Source organism: Porites lutea, chromosome 12 (assembly GCF_958299795.1).
Source record: "Porites lutea chromosome 12, jaPorLute2.1, whole genome shotgun sequence".
Taxonomy (NCBI): domain Eukaryota; kingdom Metazoa; phylum Cnidaria; class Anthozoa; order Scleractinia; family Poritidae; genus Porites; species Porites lutea.
The window spans coordinates 21,406,690-21,432,673 of NC_133212.1; the positions used below are offsets into that span (position 1 = coordinate 21,406,690).

The window sequence follows — 25,984 nt, forward strand, 5'->3', positions numbered from 1 at the left end:
ATGATAAAATGAAGTCATAACATTGTCAAAGTGTTGTGGAACCTCGAGCCGTAGGCGATAAAAAACTGGCGTCAATTTGTTTTTTACAGTAATAAATGTTCGAAAGAGTCAATATTGCCTGTAAAAATGAAAATAACACAAACGAAAGAGAACAAAAAGGGAAAAAAAATCATCAAAGATAAATTGACTGCAGCGTTAAAACATCTGCGTTCGATGATGGATCCTTTTTTCTTCTAAAACAAGTAAACAACGTTTATTGGTTAGAATGCATTGTTGATACAATTTTACTGAAGTACTTTTGCATAAGTATTACGCTATAGCTGTATCTCTAGTCTTGTCGGTCTTGGACGATTCATGTACCAACCAAAATTTCCCTTTTCGTAGGCAGGTTTACAACAGGTTTGGCGTGGTGACATCATTTACGAGCACTTACAGAGCAAATAAATGGTCATTAGAATTGTCTTCCTCACACGGTAACGAACCAGTACTTCATTTAGAACCGAGTTTAAAATGAAGGAGACCTCTTGGGTGTCTAAGGGACGAAATGAGTGTTCACTTCGGACAGCGTTTTTAAAGCCACAATTATTTCCATGTAAAAGAAGATTGATTTAGTCAGGGTTTATCAGCGATCACCACGAGATGTCTCCTTCTTTTTCTAACATATAGCTATACAGTTTCAATACATTTTAAAAGGAAATGAAAACAGCTTTGAAAAGGAGTTATAAGTAATGGTAACAGGACTGAGTGGAGTCCAATTCGGTCTGTAATCATACGAGTGATTAACAAAATCGGACGACCGCGTAGCGGGAGCCCGATTTGTTTAATCACGAGTATGATTACAGACCGAATTGGACGACACGAAGTTCTGTTACCAATTAATCATAACTTTAACAAAATTTGTGATATATAGGGCTCTTTTAAAATCAAAACACAAGAAATTCCAAGATTTTTTCGCTAGCAATGAGAAAAAAAAGCCATTTAAGCGCGCGCGTGATGGCGCGTACTGTCCAATTACTTAGGCATGACGCGTACTGTCCTATTAAACTGTCCAATTAAGGCTGAAATCAGGGCAGTTGAGAACCAATCAGATTTGCGAATTTTGTTATAGTTATGATTACTACATATATAGAACCTCGGGCTGCCGATTAAGAGGGATGTATTCAAGTAGAACTGTGAGGAGAGGAATAGAAACGCTGTTACTGTTAACTGAATAAATTGTCGGAAATGACAATAAAAAAGTGCATTCCCAAAGTCAGCGCCAATGAAGTTATATGCATTCTTAGTTAGTTGACTTGCATGTGGATGAAAATTAATCCTACATATTATTTTTTTGCAATCGGTCTTGTAAAAACAAAAAAAATTAAGTCTATCGCGGACAGGATTTTATATTGATTCGGCTGAACCATTGAACTATGCTCTTGTCTTAAAAAGGTTTGGGACTGAAGCACATCACCAGTGGGGACAGCAGCCTGTCAGAGGTGGGTCTTGTAACGTAAAATTAAGTACTGTGATGATGGGTATTGTTTCAATTGCCAGTTTTATATATATTTAACCATGGCCAAAAGTGAAGCTCTCGTGGCATCTTTTAAGAAAAGTCTTTCTGCAGTAATTCAACATTTGTCATCATGAGCTAGAAGCAATCTGATTCCTCCTAAAAAAAATTGACCTGAACTTACAATCAATTAAAATCCAACAACTGGCCAGCGGAGAAATTTGAAAAATACGTCGCCTCAGTTAGTTGTACACCTGAGTTCGCGATACAGTCATGTGACACTGGTCAGCGTATACCTTTTTTGACAGCTGTCACATGACCATAACATGGATGTACAATGTCAAGTTTAACAGAGATTGTATATGTCGTGGTTCAGTTTTATCCTTGGTTTAAATTCTTTCTTTCTTTTGTTTTTGGGTATGGTAATGTATGATATACCAAGTATAAAACTGAACCACAACATATACATGTATACCCTGGACTTCAAGTTAGTAAGTGTGACATTTCAAGCCCGCTAAAAAGGGGTGGACGTAGGTACGTACGTAACGGAGATTTTGTCACAAAAAAAATTTCTTGGATGCAGAGGTCACCCACTTTATTACATACACTGCAACTCGCCTAGTCCCCAAAGCGTTTTTCCCTGGCTTTGGAGGTGGGGCGGAAAAGGTGCCTCGAAATGACCTAAGAAAGGCGAGGATAGGAGGCGTTTAAAAGAGAGGGGCGTTTATTCTCATTACTGTAACAAGCTCAAAAAAACTAATATGCTTTGGCGAAAACATCAACGGAGTTGAGAAATAGCGGAATATGTGATCCATCAATTAATACGTCTACGAGATCCAAATCGCTCTTTCAAATTCCGACATCGATGTCAGAATCCTCTCTCAGGGTTATTGTGTTGTCATCGTTAGTCTATCCTTTTATTAAACTTGGCCTTAGACAAGATGAAATGCGCAAAGTCTTGTTAATAAGGCAAGTAACTGAATGAATTGAATGATTTTGCTCCTTTTTGCTAATTCCTAGTATTTTGGAGTAATTCTCATAGGGGACGTTTATTAGACAGGGGGCGTTTATGAGAGAGGGGCGTCTTCTACAATTTTCACATCGTAGAGGGAGCGTGTTACAGGGCGTTTATTAGATAAGAGGCGTTTATTTGGAACTGGGCGTTTATTAGGTCATTTACGGAAATCACATGAAGTGGTGCAAAAGGATTGATACTCTGCGTTTGTCTTAGAATTGAAAAATTGCTCGACTCGCGTAGTATCATGAATTGAAATATATGAAATGAATCATATTTCGCGTAGTATCTTCGGGAAGATACTTTCGGTAGGATTTGGGTCATCTTCGAAATTTCTCGGGTAACCTCAGGAATCCTGTAGGCTATCGCGCAACCTTCGGAATTCCTCGGAGTAATTTTGTTATGATGCAATTCGTTCGATGTTAATACAAAAATATTAGTGAGAACCAGCGGCAGGGATCAACTGGATTAAACCAAGAACCTTTTTACCAGCTTTAAAGTCGTGGTTATTTTTCGGTTTGTACGGGAAAAAGCCAACGAACGTGGGCTTAGCATTCCATGAGGCACTTGACTGGAAGAGAGACTCAAGTTTGCCTGGTTGCGAAACAAATCCACCCACTTTTCGAATGCGTTTTTGTTGATATGTCAACCAATTTCTGGTCACTGTCATATTTAGATACAAAAGCTTGTTAAAGAACGGCCAACTTAAGACCCCTGGTGTGAGAGTTGACGACGATATGTAACTTTCCAAAAAATTGAAGACGAATTGTAAAGTTTTGTGTTGCTTGCTGCATTGTAAGCTAGCGTTGCCACTTTTTTTAATGGGATTGTTAGTATTTCCTTTTATTTCTACTTTTTTATTATTGTTTTAAATTACATACATTTCAGAGTATTCAGGAATTAACCAAGATGGTTAAGCAGTTGAAACAAGAGGTGGAGTCTCAAGAAAACCTCGACGAGAAGAGAAGTCTGTAGTTTCGGTCACTTGCTCAACACATCACTTTCTCTGTGTCCGGTTATAAGTAACAACAATTACTCAGCATGTGTGGTAGTCTACTTTTAGAGTGCGCCTATAAGTAATGGACAAGTCCGCATTATACTACACATGCGCCTAACGTTACCAATGATTAATGCGTAGCCTGCGTGGCAAGCGTTTTCGTTTGGTTCTCATTTATTCGCGTCATTTTTCGCGCGATCTTTGACTCTCGTTCCTCGTTCTTTGCTCCGAAACCGCACGGAAATGCTTGCTACGCAGGCGTTCTCCTGTTAGCCGCTGAAGTTGACGCTTTTGTTTCGCATCAACTTTGTTAAACACTGTTCTTATTAAACTGAATTAGACTAAATCTTGACAGTGAGGCTTGAAGTCACGGGGGGGGGGGGGGTAGGGGACAGGGGGCAGGGGGGGGGGTGCTTCTCGACAAAGTTTCATTCGCTGAGGCTCTTCAACAATATCCCAGCGGATTGTGAATTGAGAAACATCAATGAATGGAAACCTCAAAAAAGACCAAGACTGTTTGGTGCTACCGAGTTGCTAAATAAGTATATCCATCCTTGCGTCGTAATGTTAGTGACATGCTAATAAATCTTTCAATCTTCACTCAGTTCTGTAAAGCATTATGCGTTGTAGGAACCTGGCTTCTCAGCGTTATATATCGTTTCGTTGTCGTCGCACCGTTTCTTCGAGATGTTGACCTCATTTGTAAAGTTAAAATGAGTTAAGCATAGCCGAATATAATGAATGAATTAATCATTTGAGCACGTATGTCTTTATCCGATTTACTCCTTGAATGCAATTTTTTGGTAGACAGGTTTTCAAAAAAACAGCCAGACGTTTCCAAAGAATTGTGACAATCTTTGTCAACACCCTTTCAGGCCATTTGGCCTCAGACCCCTTGGTTTTGGAGAATCATTTAGCCGGATTTTTCGAAACATTGCCGCTCAAAGTATCTCCAAAGTATCCAGTATAAAAGCTAAGAGTCATAAGAGTTCGACCATTGTTGTTTTCTCTACTTCTCGCTCTCGCTATTTTAATCTCACCTTTTTAAATAGCTCTAAGTCCTGCAGTTAGTTGTATATATCCAATGATTTCTGTGATGTTGTTGCGCCAAACAGCTACGTGAAGCGTGTTGTCCGTTATCCCAGCCATCCTGTTTACCGCGAATATACACGCAAAATTTGGACGGCGCATTGGAATGTTTAAGCCCCAAGGTTGTTATATTTACTGTTCGTACTTGAAAGTGATTATACAACGAAAAGAGGGCCTACAATCAGTTATGGCAACCAAGAGAGATATTTATTCTTTCTTGTAGCAACTTGTCTCTAGATATCTTTGTAGTCCTGTTATGACTTTTGGCGGATAGTTTTGTAAAGAGAACTGTAGCCACAATGCGGACATAGAGTGATTTAACCCGTGAAATAGATAGTCAAATACTACGCTGTATTTTATTGTTTTCTTTTGTTTACTTCTGACTATTTGGCACTAATTTTTAGATACTGTTTCACGTGTTAAGTAAAATCACTCTATTAAACCATGTCATCGATATCAGTCTTAAGGTGAGGTTACAAAGGACGATTCGCAACGACGATTTTTATCGCAACACAGCGTTGCGATGTTGTAGCAATGTTGTAACCATTAGAAACAATGTCGTAACAATGTTGCAATGCTGTGTTGCGCTAAAAATCGTTGTTGCGAATCGTCTCGTGCAACATCTCCTTTAGAGTTAACTTCAACGGAAAATTACTTTCATAGCCGGTACGTCATTCTTGGCATGCAACCAATTAGTTGCATATACGGCTAAATTGTCTCAGTCTAATGAGAAGCGGAGTTTACTCTTTATGAACTGCGTGTGAAATTTATTCTGTTTGATTACACTTTAAAGTGTTCACTTCATTCATCCAATGAAAGTTCGTGTGGTATTAGCGAAGAGAAGAAATTAAACTTTACCTCTGCAGTTAGACTTGACCGCACCTGTAACAGTAAACAAAACAAGCCACTAAACCACTAACAAATTAAGGTAAGTGTCGGGGGTAGGAGCGGAATCCGTTAAATTGTGATGTTTGTTACCCCCGTCGTATTTTACTCCAATGATTCATGACTGATTCCTTCAAGAATTTTCAGCAAGGTTCATGATTTCTACGTCAATTTTGTCATCAATTTCAGTCTTTTAGACGTTTATTCACCTTTTGATGAATTCCGCAATGTTCTCTTGGTCTTGTTCGTATACATTCTTGCGAGACCAAAATTTCACTATATTACCTTTTGATGTTTGACGATTGCATCAAATTATTTGGTACTGCCGGTGAAAACGGAATTTAATCCATTCCTTAAAACACACAAATTCGACTCAAAATGCCTTTTGGAGTAAACGTAGTAAAATTTTTCTGCCTTTTTGCGTGTCTGAAATTAACAACATGCACTTATATTAAAGGCGTGAGGCTAAATGGCAACCGCGGCCTTTCTGCATGAGCAACAAGGACTGTAGAGAGGTTACCCTGAACAATTTTTTGAGATGGTCCATAAGACAAATATGTTAATAGGGTTGGGATTGGCAAATTTAATCTAGAAAAGAACTCTTGAGAAATATTCCTCCAACTCGACACTTTGGGTTGCCCTAAAGCGTCATGCATCAGGGGATCGGAGTCATGTTTCCGCAAAACATGCGTTGTCATTCCGTGCGCGTCATATACAACTGTAACCTTGGAAATGAACTGTACACGTGATTTATGGAAAAGTACTGTTTTTCGAAAGAAGAATGTAGCTGTCTTTTGGTGATGGTTGTAAGGGAATTTAACGGATAAATGCAAGGAACTAGGAAAGCAGGAAGGGTAATATACTCCCGGTTACACAAAAGAAACGGATTTGATTTTGGATGAAAAGATGTTAACTCTCAAATATAAGACACTCCAACCAGCGGGTTTGATTAATCATAGTTCACCGTCCCCTAAACTCCCATTAAGACTTTAGGAGCCAGAACAAGTAGCGCTGTTCTACCCGCTCACGAAGAGGCAAAAATTGTCTTACTTTTTGCGATCTTATAACATGTTATAAGTGTTGCTGTGACACGATACTTTACAGTCCTAACTTTACGAAATTCCTTCTAGCAAAAACGGCTCATTTCTCAAGGATCGATACTGTACACCTGTCAAATTGCGATTATTGCAACTCGCTGAATTTTTTCAATTGTAGGAGAATCTATTCGTGATCGCATGTTTACGACCCCCACAAAACTCTGTGCTTTAATTTAGAAGTTTCACGTCGTAGCCGTACAGGGACGGCAAAGAAAAACTGTAATACACAGTTGGATGCTACTAAAAGGAAAAACGGGAACAAAACAGAGAATTGGCAATGAATTTACTGATCGAGCTAGAGTTCATTTTCCCGTTGCCCGTTTTAGTAACATCCATGCACAGTTGTTCCTTGTATACTAAACTCATGTCGTGGTTGTTAAAACTTGCTCATGTTAGCTTGCAGTTCTACACTTCAGTACGATAAGCGAGAACATAGTGTGGATGGTGAAGATTGCGCAAAAACTATGACGTAGTAAGAACAAGACGGGATGATAATCCTCTCTTGGGTGGAAAGTTACACAGGAAGATATTTTTAATAAATGCGGAATGGCGTATTGAATGCATCTCTGTGATATCGTTACGCTAAGAAGATACGAAAAGCGAGTCGTGCGTATTGCATTCGTCCTGTTTAACGGTAAAGCAGTTAAAACTAGGAAATTGTAACAGAGAAGAAGAATAATCATTTTCTCATTGTGCAATCACACGTTCATCACGTGCAAACTCGTTCACGGCTTCGTGTCTTAAGCAAGACTCCAAAATATTAGAAAATTTTGCAATTTACTGTTATGTTTCCTTTTTGAGGTATTATCACTCCATCAGGACTTCTCAAGTGTCCGTTGACGGTTTCAAAAGCATGTCCGTTGTCTGTCTTAGAAAGGTGTCAGTCTTATAGAGAGTACAGTTGCTAACAGTAAAATGACTGAAGAACGGCAGGGATAAACACCAAGTGTCAATCTAATCTTAGAGAGGTGTTCGTCTTTAGAGGTGTCCGTTAAGAGAGATTGTACTCATGGCTTCAATTTGAGCTTGAAAAATATTCCTAATTCTTTTACTTATTTAATTTACGTCACCTTTAAGCCTTCAGCTATTAGTTTTTTCATGTATGCAATATATTGAACGACTTTGCTTGACGTATTTTTCCGATATACTGAAACTGAAACTCTCAATGAAAATTTACTCTTACATGCGTCACTTTATCCAACCAATTAAGGTGCAGTACATTCGACGATATTGTCGGAGTCTAACGGGAAGTGTTTTCACACTTTATAAACTAGGCCGTTGAAGCCGTTTATTCAGTTTGATCTGACTTTGAAGTATTCATTCAATGACTGAGTTTGGTTTTTAAAAGAAGACATTAAATCTTTCTCTGCAATTAGACTTCACTCCTGAAGCCAGCTAGTGTCTATAACTGAAAACAAGCTATAAATGTAAGAAATGTTTTGACTGCGTGACGTGTTGTTTTACAGCTTAAGAAATCGTTACTTTTATTTTTCATGTTGCTAAGTGATTAAACTATCGAATTTCGAATCACGTGATAAGTAGGATAGGTTTTCTAGAGCACGTACGGAGTAACTGAGATCTTTTCGGTTGATTGTTACACATTCTAGGATTTTATAGGCATTAAATACGTTTATTTCTACAACGCGAGTCTTCAGTGTCACAGGGAATTGGGGCCAGAGATTAGATTCCCCACACTGAAAGGTGGCGACCCTGCCAGGACTCACTAGGACTTAACAGGATCACAAGGTTGTTTCTTCGTACTGAAATCAACACACGTTGCAGCGAGTGGAAAATTATATGTTCACGTCAGCATGGCTCAAACGGAGGACAAATTTAGGAAGTAGCGAAGCTAAAACTGGACGAAATCGAGGAACTTTTAGCGAGTGGAAATGCAGAGGATATTTCTGGGACGTACGAGCAGATTGGAGAATTGATTAAGCGTTTGGAAAAATCAAAGGATGCGACCGCCGATTACTTGATGGAGACAGACAAAGACTTGGAGTACATCAAACAATGGACAATGGATCACAAAGAAGACATTTCACCATTCAGAAAAGTACGCGACCAAATAAAGGCTAAATGGAGGAAATCGCACGTAAAGAAGCAAAATTGGAACTTGAGAAGCAATTGTATATTCAACGCAAGGTGAACCAAAAGCAAACGAAGCTCAAATTGCATCAACAAAAGGAAATCGAGGAGGCTATTTTTGTTCAAAACCAAAGAGAAGAAGAGTGGTACAGAAAAAAGCTGGAATTCGAAAAGGAAATTACAGAAAGTCAGTTACAACGTATGGAAGAAGCGAAAGCCGGGAAAAACACAACTGCGCCGCAATCAGTGAAATTACAGAAATACACAATAACGCCCTTTTCCGGCGATTACAAAGATTGGTTACGATTTGGAATCAATTTACGGTCGAAGTGGATGGTGCCCCGGGGGGGGGCACTTTAGGATTTTCTGGGTGGGGGTGTGCCGCTGGGACCCTGGAACCCTTAACCTGTAACAGAGCTAGTTCAGCTGAATTTTGCTACCCTATACTAGAGTAAACTCCCCAAACCCCCTCCCCCCCCCTATCCTAGAGTAGCTGTTTTCCAGAAACTACTGAGGTCACTAGCTCACTTACTCCCGGGGCTGAGTTGCGTAAATTTCAACTTGTCGATTTGATTTTTATATGTTTGAGTGGCAATTCCCGGTTTCCCTAGTCTAGATAAAATCTTCAACCAACTGATCAGTTTCTTGAAAAATGATACCCTATTCTAGAGCCAAACGCTCTGATTTATATACCCTATCCTAGAGTAAACTGCTTGAAAACCATACCCTTCACAGCGGCACATACCTATATAGCCCATATATGGCAGTACCCCCCCCCCCCCGGGGATGGTGCCGCGATTTCAGAAATAAGTAAGTTCAATTGCCTTCTGGAACTAGTAAAAGGCAAGCCAAAAGAAGACATCCTCGGACTGCCGCACACAGAGGATGGATACTGCGAAGCGAAGCGGATTTTAGAGCAAACATATGGAAAGGATATCAAACTACACAAGGCGCTGATAAAAGAGATAGAGGAACTTCCGGCCATATTCAACATTCACAAGATCGCGATCATTCACGATTTCTATAATAGGCTCTCAAGAGTAGTTCGCACCCTTAATACAATGAAGAAACTAGCGTCCGCTCAAAGCATGGTGTATACGCTGATGGATAAGCTGGGTCCGGTGCGAGAAATATTTGTTCAAAAGGATGACGACTGGGAGGAATGGGGGTTGGAACAACTCGTGGAGAACTTACGGAGGTACGTGGAGAGAAACCCCTTGAGAGACAGCGAAGACAACAAAAGAAAGACGGAAGATTTCAAGCACCGCCCTTGGATAAAAGAAAAGGAAAGGCCCGAAAAGCTTCTTTTCGGAAACAATGGGGGAAAGACAGGCCGCAAACCTAATTGCGTGTACTGCAATTCTCAAGAGCATAACAGCCTTAACTGTACGAAAGTACTTGATACAGCCGCCAGACGGGCTATATTACAAAGGAGTGGATTGTGCTGGAACTGCACTGGTAGAGGTCATGGCGTGACGCAATGCAGGTCAAGAGGATGCAAAAACTGTAACAGGAAACATCACACCTCGATATGCGACCAAGAAAAATCTACACTTGATCAATTTCAGAATCCAAGAGTTGAGAAGAGTATGAGTACACTCATGAACCACGCCAGTACCCTTCATCCAACAGTACTAGCGAAAATTGGCGAAGAGGAAGTGCATGTGATGTTTGATTCGGGCGCTGGGAGTTCCTACTTGTGCACAGATGTGATAACCAAACTTAACTTGAAACCTGCAAGGAAAGAGCAACGCTGCATAGAACAGATGTATGGGACAATGCGGAAAATCGTAGAAGTATACAGTGTTACCGTACATTCACTTGCCGTTGAAGGGTTTTCAATCGACGTCCAATGTATTAACGCCGAAAAAGACGTACTGACTCACCTGCCCAATCCTAACATCAAGGCCCTAAAGAAACAGTGCGGCAGATTCAGGAGATTAACCTTTACTGAGGAAGCGACAAGAAGCGACACTATGCCAGTCCATGTCATTCTGGGGGCAGCAGACTACCAACGGATTCGTACTACAGAACCATTAATCCTGGGGGTGGATCCTGACAAAGATCCAGGCGTAGAATTCACGATGCTTGGTTGGACTGTTTATGGAAGTCGACCGGTGACAGAAGGTGTCACAGCAGAAAAGCAATTCCTTCTCACGACCGGTCAAGAAGAGTTTGAGAAGCTGTGCTCGCTGGACATCTTAGGGCTCAAAGATACAAGGACAACAAAGAACAAGAACTTACACGAAGATTTTCTCCAGCAGCTAAATAAGACGCAAGGCGGCTTTTATGAAACAAGGTTGCCGTGGAGAGAGGATCATGTACCACTTCCGACTAACAAGAACCTGTCAGTGGCTCGACTGAACAGTACAACCAGGAAGCTGGAGAGAATGGGTAAGCTGCAGGACTACGATCAGATAATGCAGGAACAAGTGGCCGCTGGAATTATGGAACCTGTACCCCCTCATCAAACGGGCGAGGTAGTGCACTACATTCCCCACCAGGCAGCCATTCGGGAGCAAGCAGAAACGACGAAGATGAGAATTGTCTACGATTGTTCATCAAGGGCCAACACCCAGACCCCCTCTCTCAATGATTGTTTGGAGACTGGACCACCATTACAGCCTCTCCTGTTTGACATTCTTCTCCGGAACCGGATGCGGAAACACTGTGTAACCGGAGACATTCAGAAAGCGTTCCTCCAAATTCGGGTACAAGAACAAGATAGAGATGCACAGCGGGTCCTATGGTACGATAACCTAACGGACAGAAACATAGCGGAGTACCGTTTTACGCGAGTGATATTTGGAGCCACGTCGAGTCCGTACATCCTTGGGGCGACTCTACAGAAGCACATCAAAAGTTACGACGAAGCGTTCAAGGCCACAGCGCAGGCGCTTTTAGAAGACACCTATGTTGATGACATTCAGGGGGGAGGCGATGTGGAAGAACACGCGGCTACATTTAAAGAAGAGGCTTCCAATATCATGTCAGAGGGCGGTTTCACCCTACACAAATGGCACAGTAACGTGGAACAGCTAAATTCAGTTGAGAAAGTCACGGAAGGAGAAGAGACGTACGCCAAGAGTCTGATAGGAAACCGAGGAAACAAGGAAACTAAAATCCTGGGCACACTGTGGAACAAGGCGCACGACACGTTGAGTATCGACTTCAAAACTTGCTTAAAGGAGGACAAACCTCTGACAAAGAGGAAAATGATCTCAACAATCAACAGCATTTATGACGTGCTAGGATGGGCTTCCCCAGTCACTATCACTGCTAAGCTCCTTTTTAGTGAAGTATGCCTTCTGAAGTTACATTGGGACACAGAAGTACCAGCCGAGATTCAAAGAGAATGGAAATCGTGGAGAGACAGCCTGCAGAAAGCGCCAACCTTGACCGTACCACGCTGTGTTTTCAAGCATAATCGAACCCACTTTGAGATTCATGGTTTTGCGGATGCGAGCAAAGTTGCTGTTTGTGCTGCTTTGTACATTGTGTCATATCAAGACTCGACACCAGTAGACCAGAACTTACTTGCAGCCAAATCAAGAGTTGCGCCAAAAGAGATGAGCATCCCGCGTCTGGAGTTGGTCGCCGCGCACACGTTGGCGAAACTTGAAAACAACGTAAGCCGAGCATTGGCTTCCTTTCCCATTACAGCCTACCATAACTGGGTAGAGAGTATTACAGTACTCTGCTGGCTGGCGAATCGTGGAGAGTGGACAACTTTCGTACGCAATCGAGTGAAGGTAACTGGCGAGCTCACAGTGTCAGGAACTTGGGGGTACGTCCCTACAACGGAGAATCCCAGTGACCTTGGTACAAGAGGATCAGCGTCAAACAAGCTCAAAGAGTTTTGGCTAAGGGGACCAAGCTAGCTATCGGATGAGTCCGCAAGACCTGAGCAACCAGCCACTTTGGAAACGGATGAGGCCAGAGCGGAGAGACACAAGAAAGAAACAATGCTACTGGCTGAGGACAAAGCGCATGGAGCCGTGAAGGACTGGGCAGAAGGCCTGTTGAACAAGTTCCCTTACTGGAAGTTACTGCGCATAACGGCATATGTGAATCGATTCATAGATGGCTGTAAGAAATCAAGACGGGTTGGACCAATCACCAAGTCTGAAATTGGAAAAGCAGAGAAAAAATGGATTCAGATTACACAAGAGACATGTAACATGAAAACTGACCTCAGACTGGCCAAAGATGAAGATGGATTAATTAGGTGCAACGAAAGAATCCAGGGCTACACTCCTATCTTCATTCCGAGAGAATCAGCGTTAGCGCGTCGGATCATTGAACACTACCATGTACAAACCTTGCATAGGGGAGTGGCGGCGACCATGAACAAAGTGCGACAGAGGTATTGGGTTCCAACACTGAGATCCCTGGTTAAGAGTGTTCGACGCAGTTGTAACTATTGCAAGAAATACCGCGTGACAGTCCTAAATGCTCAACCCACCTCAGCCTTGCCGAAGTTCAGAACAGAATTCACCGAGCCGTTTAACGTCACTGGGGTAGACTTTGCTGGGCCACTCCTGTACAAATCTGGAAGCGAGACTGGAAAGGCTTACGTTGCACTGTTCACATGCGCAAGTACAAGGGCGGTACACTTGAAGCTTTGTAAGGACATAACAGCCGAAGAGTTCAAAACGAGGCTTAAAAGAGTTCGTTGTACGACGAGGCGCGCCAGATTTGATAGTCAGTGACAACGCCAAGACCTTTCAAGCAATGAAAAAGTGGCTCTCGACCCTACAGAAAGACGAGAACCTCTTTAACTATCTAGCCACAAAGGAGATCGGATGGAAATTTAACATGTCCCGCGCGCCGTGGTGGAGTGGATTCTTCGAGAGGTTGATTGGCATCATGAAGAACGCTCTTTCTAAAGCAATTGGACAAGCTTTGTTGAGATTTGAAGAGCTTGAGGAGGTTTTGTTGGACGTGGAATCATTCCTGAACAACCGACCACTTTGCTACATGGGAGAAGAATTTGAAACACCGGTGATCACACCAAATCTACTGTTGCGTGGGCAACCAGCACCTTACCTTGAAGAAAATCGCGATGAGATGAGCGACAGGGAAGAGATGACCAGACGACTAAGATATTTGAAGACTTGCCGAGATAACGTCCGTAAACGTTGGCTAAATGAGTACCTTCACGCCTTGCAGGAGCGTTTTAACTCTCGGCCCGAAGCGCGACATGGTACGACTTGTATGGAAAAGGGTTCACTGGTATTGATAAAAGACACGACGAAGAACAAAGCAAACTGGAAAGTTGGCCGTATCATTAACCCAATCGTTGGAAAGGATGGAGTCACCAGAGGATACAAGATCCTAACTGGCAGTGGGTACGTCATCGAGAGGCCCCAACAGTTGGTGTGCGATTTGGAAATCGGTGGCGTAGGTAATGACTCCAGTACCTCTGATGGTAACGACGGACCGAGCGGCGATGTTCAACAGCAGCGACCGGTGGTCAGGGCGGGGCGAGAAGCAAGGCGCGCAGCGGCGGATCGTTTGGTAGGAATAATGGCGAACGAGAACGAGGAGGACTGAAGTACCGACGCCGAACTTCCTGTAGATGAAGTTGCAAAGAACATTGTGTGACAGTTCGTCACGCTAATGAACTCAATATCGGGACTATTTTATGCATTTATAATCGAACGAGTTAGCATTTTATTTCGCAATTATTCTTTCTGATTTAGAGGATACAATGAACAGTGAGATCAATTGAGTACCAATAATTAGCTATATTAAAGTGTTTTCGAACTTTAATAGGGGGAGTGTGTAAGAAATGTTTTGACTGCGTGACGTGTTGTTTTACAGCTTAAGAAATCGTTACTTTTATTTTTCATGTTGCTAAGTGATTGAACTATCGAATTTCGAATCATGTGATAAGTAGGATAGGTTTTCTAGAGCACGTACGGAGTAACTGAGATCTTTTCGGTTGATTGTTACACATTCTAGGATTTTATAGGCATTAAATACGTTTATTTCTACAACGCGAGTCTTCAGTGTCACAGAGAATTGGGGCCAGAGATTAGATTACCCACACTAACGAGGTAAGTGTGGCGTCTCGGTTTAGTCCACCTTTCAACTAAACAAATCTCTGAAGTCTTATTTAACGGACTTGCATTTGATTTGACCCCTTTAACCGAACTGTAACTCAGGAATTCCTCGTAACATTCAATGTACAAAGAGTAACAGCCATTTATTACGGTCTTTAAGTAAGCAATGAACCATTTATCAAGCGAACAGAGAGATTTAGACTCACGTTTACGGCAAACGGCCAACGTCGGATTCAAGTTGACAGTTTCTCAAACACGTAAATGAGCCTATAAAAACTGTCCAAAATATTTCCTTATGAACGAAACTGGCACGAAACTACTTATTTCTCGGTATATGTACCAGACAAAGCGAACGGGAAAACTTGGGCACCTGGAAAGGGGAATCAGTGCAATACCGGAGTCTGTCTGACACAAAGTGGTAGCGAGGCCCTGCGAATACAGTAAAAACCCGCGAGTAAGTTTCCTCAGTTTCCTCCTCTGATAATGCCAACCATGCTTTGGATCGAAACCAACCAACCATGAGCAAGGTGATACAAATAGTCCTACAGTACTCAGTAAATTTTACACTATCGCGGTCGAGGCGTCGCGATCAATATCTAAGTGACAAACTGAGACAAACGATAAACGAAATCCTTTATATTTAAGAATGTCATATAAGGAACAATGCCACTGTCAACGATTAATTAATTCGAGATATTTCCTTTCTCCTGTAAATGCGGTAATGATAAATAACCCTTCAATCTAGATAAGAACCTCCAAGTAATATTTAGTAGTCTATCTATTGAGAAGAGGGGTCGCATTCGGTCATCCTGTGTGTATGGTACACAATATTGTAAGTTCGTAAATTTTCTGTACATGCGATTTATCATGATTTATGCAAATGTACTGTTGTTAGTATAGCGGGAAAACCAAAGTCCTTTTAGAGTGTAGTAAGTTCTTGTTTAGGATTGTTAGGGAATTCAACTGATAAGCACCGAGATACAAAGACTACAAAAGAAACAACGCCTCAGCTTTTCCTGACCTGATTCGCCGGTAAGAACTCGATTGTAGCAGTCCAACGACAGCTTTGATTCATTAGTAGTTTACTCTTTCCTAAATCCCCCTTTAAGACATTAGGTGTTAGAATTACATGTAGTAGCGCTGATGTTCATTCATCAGAGGCAGACAGGTATTTATTAGGTGTGATATAATCCCGGAAATTTCCCAATTTTAATGAAAGATTCTTGCTAGGAAGAGTTTCACAAACTTCTTAACCTTAAAAAACTTTTTGTCTTCGCAGTAAACAGCTGAGGATCATGAACACCAATTTCTTTGCGTTAGCTATTTTGCTTACCTTGATCAGCTCCTACTTAAATAATGTTTCTGGACAGCGGCAGAGATGTTTGGGAAACTACTGCTCTGGTTCGTATAGAATGGGGGCTGTCTGCAAAGATGGTTACTGCGTCTGTAATAGTCAAGACTACGATTATAATACTTGCTTGCGTAAGTAGTTTTGTTACAGTTGTACAGACAAATCAATACAATCAAATGCATAAATCTAGAACAGATCACAACCGTTAACATACTACGAAATGTGTTTTAAGTAATAAAACTTAAATGTAATTCGCTTAACACACACACACTCCTTTAATTCTCCAACCCAGCCCCCTCAACTTGTTGTGTTATTCAACTGATGCTAATTTCTAGTAACTATTTCATTTCTTCAGCGGATGCATATGGATGTAAAATCGAGGTGAATTCTGCTACAGCCCTTGCCAAACCAAACAACCAACAACAACTGGGCTATTCTACTTATAGTTGCACGCCTAGCAGCAGTTCCACACAGCACGAGGTCCATGTACTGTCTGTGTACGAGGTTATTAACAGGCGTCCTCCAACAGCCGGTAACGCAAATGTGAATATCGTCAGTCGAGGAAAGTCAAACAGACCTATTGTACTCGTACTTGCAAGCTACGAACCTGTTAACTGGATTCTTCATTTACCCGCTGGTATTTCCATCAGTAAAATTGTATTGGTAAGTATATTCGCACATCATGAACTGAAAAAGAAAAAAAGTCATTCTACTCAGAGACCTGTCGTTACGACATTTTTTTTTTACCACATGTCAATTTTAGGGTATGCTTTTTGAAAATGTTATGTTATTATACTTTCAGAATAAAACGTAGAAATAATTATCGATCTTGTCTTTCAAACAAGAAAAGAAATGTTTAATGAGCAAGAGTTGTGTTTGATTTGTAGGTTGCTTATTATTTGAATAAAAGTTCTGTTAGTGGAGATCTGAACCAAGTGCAAGCAATTGAACGAAAGAGTTACCGCAATTCAGAGTGGCCAAGGGGCTATGGCAGTGATTCGGGAGGAGGAAATACAGTTGGGCTTCTAAAGTAAGTCAGTAACTGAACAGCATTAAAGTTATTCAAGGTTATTCCGCATTTCTTATAGAAAAATATCCATGCATCATTGAGTCTGTTCAGATCTTGATAATTTTGATATAAGACTGTTTTATATTGTTGTTTAAGATATCAACTTACATTTTGCCTTTTATTATAGAGAAGTATACAATAGATTTGGTGTGGTGACGTCATTTACCGGCACTTACAGAGCGAATGAATGGTCACTGGTGATACGATCTTCGAGCGGTACGTATACATAATGATTTATCGGCTTCCTCACAACCTAAATAACAGTAATGCTTTTTCATATAGCTACTTGAACCTACATGCAGTCTGTTTAGATAGTACGTACCATTTTCCTGGTTAAAATGATTAATATAATTGTAACGAAAATTACTAGCGTCATCTTTGGAAAGTCTTTTTGTCCAAGTTTACTCTATAATTTCTATCAATTCTAGATTTTACCGGTTCGCATTTTTCTTGTTCAGGTTCTGGGTATGGAAACCTTGGTAGCAGCTCTACTGCGGCCATCACCCCAACTCCAACAGCTGTCGGGACACCAGCTTCCACACCTATACCTACATACACCACCTCACCATCACCTACACCCAATCCACACAGGCAAAAGTGTTTGTTCAACGTAAGCTATTGTCCTGGCTCTTATAAGATGAACACTGTTTGCAAAGACGGATATTGCGTCTGCACTGGTCAAGGCTACAACTATGACACCTGCTTGCGTAAGTGGTCTCGTTATGATAACGAAAAGCTAAAACCTCAGGTATGGGATAGATATGTCAGTGAAAATTGCATTGCTAAGGTAATAGGTGTTATAAGAATGGCTCCCGTTTGATTAACACAGAGGCTTTGCTTTTATCTATGACTACTTTTAAGTATAGTTTTTATATAGAGGGGTCTATTGCTTGGAAGGGGGTTCTCAAGAGTGTTGTTTAGGACTTGCTCTTCCTAGATGTTTCCCAAAGACACACTCACTTTATAAAGGCAAACTGTAATTGACTGAATAAATCGCGCGATGTCTACACAACCCCCAAAACCATCTCCATCTCTGTCACTCTGAGTTATTTTTTCATTTCTTTAGCTGATGCATATGGATGCAAAATCGAGGTGAATTCTGCTACAGCCTTTGCCAAAACACGGTATAACAACCAGCAGCGCCAGACCACCTACAGCTGCACCCCTGGCAGCAGTTCCACGCAGTACGAGGTCCACATATTGTCTGTGTACGAGGCTGAGGCTATCCACAGGCGTCCTCCAGTAGGTGAAAATGCTAATGTGAATATCGTCAGTCGGGGAAAGCCAAACAGACCTATTGTACTCGTACTTGCAAGCTACGAACCTGTTAACTGGATTCTCAATTTACCCTCTGGTATTTCCATCAGTAAAGTTATATTGGTAAGTACATTCGCACACCATGAACGTAAAAAGGAAAAAATCATTCCACTCAGAGCTAGACTAGTCGTTATTATACTTTCAAAATAAAACCATGAAATAATCATCTTGTCTTTCAAACAAGAAAAGAAATGTTGGTGAGGGAGAGTTGTGTTTTATTTGTAGGTTTCTTATTATTTGGATGAAAGTTCTGTTAGTGGAGATGTGAAGCAAGTGCAAGCAATTGAACGAAAGAGATACCGCAATTCAGAGTGGCCAAGGGGCTACGGCAGTGATTCGGGGGGAGGAAATACAGTTGGGCTTCTAAAGTAAGTCACTTACTGAACAGCAAAGTTAAGGTTATTCCACATTTCTTATAGAAAAATATCCATGCATCCTCAAATCTGTTCAGATCTTGATAATTTTGATATAAGACAGTTTTATATTGTTGTTTAAGATACCAACTTACATTTTGCCTTTTATCATAGAAAAGTGTACAACAGATTTGGTGTGGTGACGTCATTTACAGGTACTTACAGAGCGAATGAATGGTCACTGGTGATACGCTCCTCAAACGGTACGTTTACCTAACGTTTTACCATCTTACCAACCGACATAACAGTAATGTTTTTTGCCAAAGAGGCAACCGAGCTAAGAAGAGAGGTTGACTCGGCGGCAGAATTATAACGCCGCGCAATGTAGGCAAAAACTCTCAAATTCTGCGTAACCCTCTAAAATTTTCATTGTTGACCATATTTGGGTGTAAGTAAGACCCCATATTTGGGTAGTAACGTCATGGTGTTGTATTTAAAACTCGTGGTTCAAGGTTGGGTGATTAAGTGGGCAGCTGTTCGTTGTCTGTTCAAGAGGACCTAACTGGTGAGCAAGCTTTAATACGATTTCTAGTTTGAAAGGGCAATTAGTGCTCTGGTTTGCTTTATGAATTGTGTTTAAAGCAGCAGCTGATCAAGGAACAGGGTTTTACGCTCAAATTTTTGTCAGAACTAGCTTGTTCTTTGCAGCTCGATTTGTATTGAGGTAGCGTGTTCGCTTCTCGACTCAGAACCAGGGTTTTCAGTGTTCTCTTTCCCTTTTTGAACTGAATTTTAAGCGGTAGTTGATCAAGGCATAAGGTTATATTCTCAAAACTTATATCAGAACCAGCGTGTTCTTCGCGGGTCGATTTACATTGAGCCAGTCCTCACCTCCCGCGAGGAATGCAACGTATTCGCGGACCTTTTTTTTAAATTTATTTATGTTTTTCGAGAGATTTTGTCAACCAGCATGTTTTTTTGCTGCTCGATTTACATTGAGACAGCCCAAAACTCCCGTGAGGAATGCAACGAATTTGCGGACCTTTTGTTTTTCAGACTGTGACACTTGCTCATTAGATCTTTGTATTTTATTTAAGTTTATATTTTTATACCTCTAATACATTCCGCCCCATTCTTGCGCGCTTTTCACACATTTTAGTTTACACCAACTTTTTTCTTCTGTATATTACCACGCAAAATATTTTTCTTATCTCTGATGACGCTGTTGCTCGGAATTTAATCATTATTTTTAATTTCAGCAGTCAAAGGCCTCATTTGAACTATATTTTTCTTTCTAACGTTTATAGCTTTGATACAATGGAATTTTCCATGAAACATAAGTACTAACTTGCTCATATTTACCAACAAAGCTTTAAGCCATGTTGTTATTGTTTAATAAAAGTGAAAGCCTAGAATGTGCCAAAGTTGTTGTTTTGAAGTCGGGTGCCATCCTTTTCTATAGCGGAATCCATTTTAAACCTCTAAAATTATGAAAGAAGATCTGAATAGGCACATTCCACAAAAGATAAGCGAATTCTCCTCGTTGGCACTTGCCGGAAGGTACCCCTAGTCATAGCTACTTGAACCTACTTGCGGTCTGTTTAGATAGTACTATTTTCCTGGTTAAATTGATTAGTGTGGTTGTAAAGAAAATTACAAGTATCATGTTTGAAAGTCCTCTTGTCCAGGTTAACATCATACTTTCTATCAATTTTAGATTTTACCAGACTATTTTCGCATTTCTCTTGAGCAGGTTCAGGGTATGGAAACCTCAGTAGCAGCTCAGCTGTTGCCGCCATCACAGAAACTCCAACAGCTGCCGGGACACCAACTCCCAGCTCTGCTGCCACCATCACACCAACTCCAACAGTTGCCGGGACACCAGCTTCCACACCTGTACCTACATACAGCACCTCACCATCACCTACACCCAATCCACACAGGCAAAAGTGTTATAAATGGCAGAACTCATTCTATTGTACTGGCCAATATACCAGAAGGAAGGCTGTTTGCAAAGACGGATATTGCGTCTGCACTGGTCAAGGCTACAACTATGACACTTGCTTGCGTAAGTTGTTTTCTTGTGATTTCCATAGATCAGGTAGAGTAAGCTGACACTCAGATGCCGACAGAAGACGTACAAAGGTGCCAAGACAAAGATATAACCGCATTCCACAGCCCGATTTAGCCTTTTATTATGTTGACTCAAAATAACGTTTCTAGAAAATAGAGCCTATATTTTTAAGGAGGTTTCATACTGTGCTGTTTAGGACGTCCCTGATCTTTTTCTAAGAGTATGAGGTGTGAACACTGTTGGAAAAAGGGCCTTAAGATTGGGAAACTTACCGAATTTAAAGTTAATACGTTAAAGCAAGCAAAGATATTGCGAGAAATTCGCGAGAAAATCGCGAAATTTTACAAGGTTTGTACTTGCCTCCAACGTCCAAACGTCTGTAAAATTCGGCCACTTTGCGCAGTATTATCCTCGTTAATGTTCAACAAATCACGTTCAAAATTGGCATCTTCATTATTTTTAAGGCGTTCTTTTTAGCCGTATTTAAAGATTTTCGCTAACTGGTCCAAGGTAAAAGTTGGAAAAACCGTGGAAGGGTTTATTAAAAGAAGAAGAATTGGTTAGTCACGTCAGTACCACGAGTGATGCAGCAATCCCAAACATCAACTCCATCTCTGCATCTCTGATTGTGGTCTTTTTGTTCTATTTATGCTGATTATTACTCTGGGAACTTTTTCATTTCTTCAGCTGATGCATATGGATGTAAAATAGAGGTGAATTCTGCTACAGCTCTCGCCAAACCAAACAACCAACAACAACAGGGCTATTCTACTTATAGTTGCACGCCTAGCAGCAGTTCCACACAGTACGAGGTCCATGTACTGTCTGTGTACGAGGTTATTAACAGGCGTCCTCCAACAGCCGGTAACGCAAATGTGAATATCGTCAGTCGTGGAAAGTCAAACAGACCTATTGTACTCGTACTTGCAAGCTACGAATCTGTTAACTGGATTCTTCATTTGCCCGTTGGTATTTCCATCAGTAAAGTAGTATTGGTACGTATGTTTAGTTGTCTAGGACGCAAAAAAAATACTTAACCTTTTCAACAATTGGGATCAAAGTTTGAACCGTACCCCTTAGTCAATAAAAATGCTCAAGCGATCCCATTTTCGGAAAAAAACGCGCTCTAATTGAGTGTCCATTTATTTACCAGGAAAGTACTTATGCAGGGGACACTATTTTTACGTCTCTTAGTGGAGACGGGGCTGTCATTTTTTGTGGTCATTTGAGCTACGCGAAGGACTTGCCGTTTGCGTGGAAAAGACAGTGCCTTCATTACTCATTTATTTTAAGATCCTCAGTATCGGTCCAACACCGGGAATCAAACCCGCGACCTGTCGTTCTGCAGTGAAGCGCTCTATCGACTTAGCTAATCCTGCCGCGTTTAAAGAAGAAAAAGATTGAGAAAAAAAGTTAAGGATTTACTTGGAAATTCTTCCATTCAGAAGACGGTTATGATTAGATCCCCCGTCTTATAAAGTTGTTCTCTACTTCATCGCAAGTTACTTCGCTTTCATCTTAGTCTCCCTTGTTATTACTACTGTTGCCGGTTTATTCATTTCTATTTCACTTATGATCTTTAATTTATTGTACCGTAATTGTTGTCTAGTTCATTTTTATAGACGAGGAAAATATGTCTTTTTCCTTCCTCTGTCTCGTAGCCTGCAGTGCAGGCGTTTTCTTCGGCCGCGCGAATGTTTTGCTCGCAAAAGCGCCATGTTGAAACTCGAAAAGAGGGGACAAAATGGGGTGAGTCAAAAGGAGCGGGGTAGGGGGCGAGAAGAGAGAAGGGCGTATTTTTTTTCTCCCCTCCCCCTCCCCCTTCCTTCTTTCGCCCTAGCACCTACCCTTAGGGTTACTATTTTTACTCTCCCTAATCTTCCTCCGTCATAATAAATTAAGTAAGTGTGAATAAATTTGTTTGTTGTTGTTGTATTCGCACAGCAGGAATTATATTTTTTAAAAAATCATTCTTCAGTTGCTCAGTGACAAGTCACTGCAATTAATTATGGTATAGGGTAGGCAATGTTGCTGTTCTCATAGTCGATTGGGCAATGTAATTTTTACAAAGTCTTTTTACCCCTGATTGACATGATGTATTCCACATTGGGTAGCCTGAGTGACAGGCGATAGTCTTGGGCCAGGATTTTAAACTTTTTACTCCTTAGTTTATATAACACAACGTCTAGTCAATATTTTGTTTACTTAAAATAAATGTATAGCCGAGGCATATGAAAACTGAGCAATTTTTGCTGAATAGACCATTTTACAGTTGTGAGCTTAGTATGCTAGCCTTTGAGTGAATGTGAGCTTGAGGCAACATTCAGACGGTACCGGTCGAAAATTCGTACGTTTAGATGTTCCGTTCACACGGAACCACTCTAACCGTACGAATATTTGAACGCAAAAATCGAGGTCAAATTTTTTACCGGTACGGTCGAAAATTTGAACGGCGAGGTGTTAACACAGTGACCGGCTAAATTTTTGAACGGTTTATAAGGCGAAGTTGCATGGATCATGGTCACTCAGCTGGGAGACACCACTTTGAATTTGCTTAGGCATCGCTCTGCGCATGAGCAGATGGTAAAACCTCTGACAAAAGCCATGCGCACAAGAGCTCTGGGGCCGAGATTGTGACAGAAGTTAAAATTCAAGCTGGTTCGACAGTTCCGTGTGATGAGCGCGAAATCCGTGTGAACAAAGTTTCTGTTAAAATTCTTCAATCGGTCGAAAATTCTACCCGCTGTAAGGTGTGAACGTGGCCGAGGTTGACCTTGTTTTGACCTCTGTCCTTTTCATATGGAAGTTATGCCCAAAAAATACTACTTACCATAAGAACAACATGATTTACATAATAGAGCGGTTTTCATTTGAGTGTCGAAAAGTAATTGGTTTTGCACTTTCTACACGATGTGATTGGCTTAAAAGATTCGCGTCACCTTTTCATCCAATCAGAAGTAAAACCAAAGCCAATTGTGACGCGCTCGCATGCATTTTCCCGCGCTTTGCGTCAGCCGCATGTAATTACTTCGAGTTTTGATTGGTTCGATGTATTTTCTGTGTCCTATGTGATTGGCCAGAGTAATTACTTTGGTTTTGGTTTTACGACACTCAAACGAAAACCACTCTAAAGCGGGAAGGGTTGTATCAAACATGGTCAACTCCAGCCTCGTTTCCACCTGTAACTGTAAAATGGACTATAATAGACCTTGTCACGGTTTTCGACGCCATCTTGACGAGTAGGCAAACCCATGAGAAATTACAGTGATTGTATGAGAATCTAATGTCGAGCAATTTCCGTAGAACGGCTGTTCTGAAAAAAATATGATTTGTAAACTAAAGCTTCACTCCTAAGGATTCTCCTGAAAAAATCTGAGGGCGTTCCAGGCACTAGAAGGCCTAGAACCACTTTTTAAAATTTTCTATACATTTGTCCGTAAGAAAGTCCCGCGAAAATTACAGACAAATATATCGAAAATCTAAAGCAAGCCTCTGGAGAAATTTAGGCACAGGTTCGCCCCCCAATTTTTGTAGGACAATCCCTTGCTTTGTAGCTTAAGTTTACAATTGATATTTTGTTCAGAACAGCCGTTTTACGGAAATTATTCGACATTAGATTCTCATACAAACACTGTAATTTCTCACACGTTTGCCTACTCTTCAAGATGGCGTCGAAAACCGTGACAAGGTCTATTATTAGAAAGTGTGCAATGTCTGCGATCATGACACTCTTAAGAACTATGTAAATGTGTAAACAATGACAAAAGACAGATGTTTTGATGGTTTTTATGGATTAGAAGGTACCATTTCAAGGGAAAGATACATTATTTATGTTAACCAAAATTCCAAAATATTCCGTGATGCTATCATTTTATGGTAAAATAAAGAAATAATCTTTCAAACAAGACAGGACTGATCGAAATGTTGATAATGGAGAGTTGGTTTTATTTGCAGGTTTCCTATTATTTGGATAAAAGCTCCGTCAGTGGAGACGTAAACCAAGTGAAAGCAATTGAACGAAAGAGTTACCATTATGGATATGGCAGTGATTCGGGGGGAGGAAATACAGTGGAGCTTCTAAAGTAAGTAACTAACTAAACTGCGAAGTTATTTGAAGGAATTCCACATTTCTTAAAGAAAAAAAAAATCCAAGCAACCTCAAGTCTGCTGAGATCTTGATAATTTTGATATACGACAGTCTTTTATTGTTCATTGTTCATTTTGGATATCAACTAACATTTTGCCTTTATTTTTATAGAAAAGTGTACAACAGATTCGGTGTGGTGACGTCATTTACAGGTACTTACATAGCAGATGAATGGTCACTGGTGATACGTTCCTCAAGCGGTACGTATAAATAGCGTTGTATCTTCTTTACAACCGAAATAACAGTGATGTTTTTGCGAAAGGTTTGAACCCAGGAGTCATTTTACAAGTAGGTTGAGCGTGATCGTCCAGCTGAACTTCGGGTGAACGTAGTCCTGAATAGGACTGCTGTTATTGTCACTGTGAACAACAGTCCTATTCCGGACTACGTTCACCAGGGCGATCATCCTCAACCTACTTAAGTAATGTTTTCCATAACTACTTGAACCTACTGGCGGTTTGTTCAGATTCAGTACCATTTTCCTACTTAACCTGATTATTGTGGTCGCAAAGAATCTTTGGAAACACTTCTTGTGCAAGGTTACACTATAATTTCAATCAATTTTAGATTTCGCTAGACCATTGATGGCATTTATCTTGCGCAGGTTCAGGGTATGGAAACCTCAGTAGCAGCTCTGTTGCCGCCATCACAGAAACTCCAACAGCTGCCGGTACACCAACTCCCAGGTCTGCTGCCACCATCACACCAACTCCAACAGCTGCCGGGACGCCAGCTTCCACACCTGTACCTACATACAGCACCTCACTATCACCTACACCCAATCCACACAGGCAAAAGTGTTATAAATGGCAGAACTCATTCTATTGTACTGGCCAATATACCAGAAGGAAGGCTGTTTGCAAAGACGGATATTGCGTCTGCACTGGTCAAGGCTACAATTATGACACTTGCTTACGTACGTTGTCTCGTTATGTTAACGAA

General features: G+C 41.0%; 2 protein-coding genes across 2 annotated transcripts in view; both read left to right on the top strand.

Moving 5' to 3' along the window:
• LOC140954055 (uncharacterized) overlaps nt 1-25,984 on the top strand; it is a 45,626-nt gene that overhangs the window by 11,590 nt on the left and 8,052 nt on the right. The window contains exons 14-21 of the mRNA XM_073403457.1: nt 18,218-18,531; nt 18,694-18,836; nt 18,996-19,084; nt 20,575-20,889; nt 21,583-21,890; nt 24,850-24,977; nt 25,154-25,242; nt 25,647-25,958. Coding sequence (XP_073259558.1) covers nt 18,218-18,531; nt 18,694-18,836; nt 18,996-19,084; nt 20,575-20,889; nt 21,583-21,890; nt 24,850-24,977; nt 25,154-25,242; nt 25,647-25,958 — 1,698 coding nt within the window. The remainder of the gene's footprint in view (nt 1-18,217; nt 18,532-18,693; nt 18,837-18,995; nt 19,085-20,574; nt 20,890-21,582; nt 21,891-24,849; nt 24,978-25,153; nt 25,243-25,646; nt 25,959-25,984) is intronic.
• Nucleotides 15,566-17,971, top strand: LOC140921785 (uncharacterized). The gene is made up of 6 exons (XM_073371785.1): nt 15,566-15,763; nt 16,011-16,213; nt 16,438-16,745; nt 16,970-17,112; nt 17,279-17,367; nt 17,610-17,971. The coding sequence occupies exons 2-6, from the start codon at nt 16,027-16,029 to the stop codon at nt 17,969-17,971; spliced, it is 1,089 nt and encodes a 362-aa protein (XP_073227886.1). The 5' UTR covers nt 15,566-15,763; nt 16,011-16,026.

Excerpts from the sequence above, each read along its gene's own strand:
- LOC140921785 (XM_073371785.1), top strand. The coding sequence starts at position 16,027 with ATGAACACCAATTTCTTTGCGTTAGCTATTTTGCTTACCTTGATCAGC. Across the intron at positions 16,746-16,969 it reads CCATCAGTAAAATTGTATTG|GTTGCTTATTATTTGAATAA; the intron begins GTAAGTATATTC and ends TTTGATTTGTAG. Across the intron at positions 17,368-17,609 it reads GGTGATACGATCTTCGAGCG|GTTCTGGGTATGGAAACCTT; the intron begins GTACGTATACAT and ends TTTCTTGTTCAG.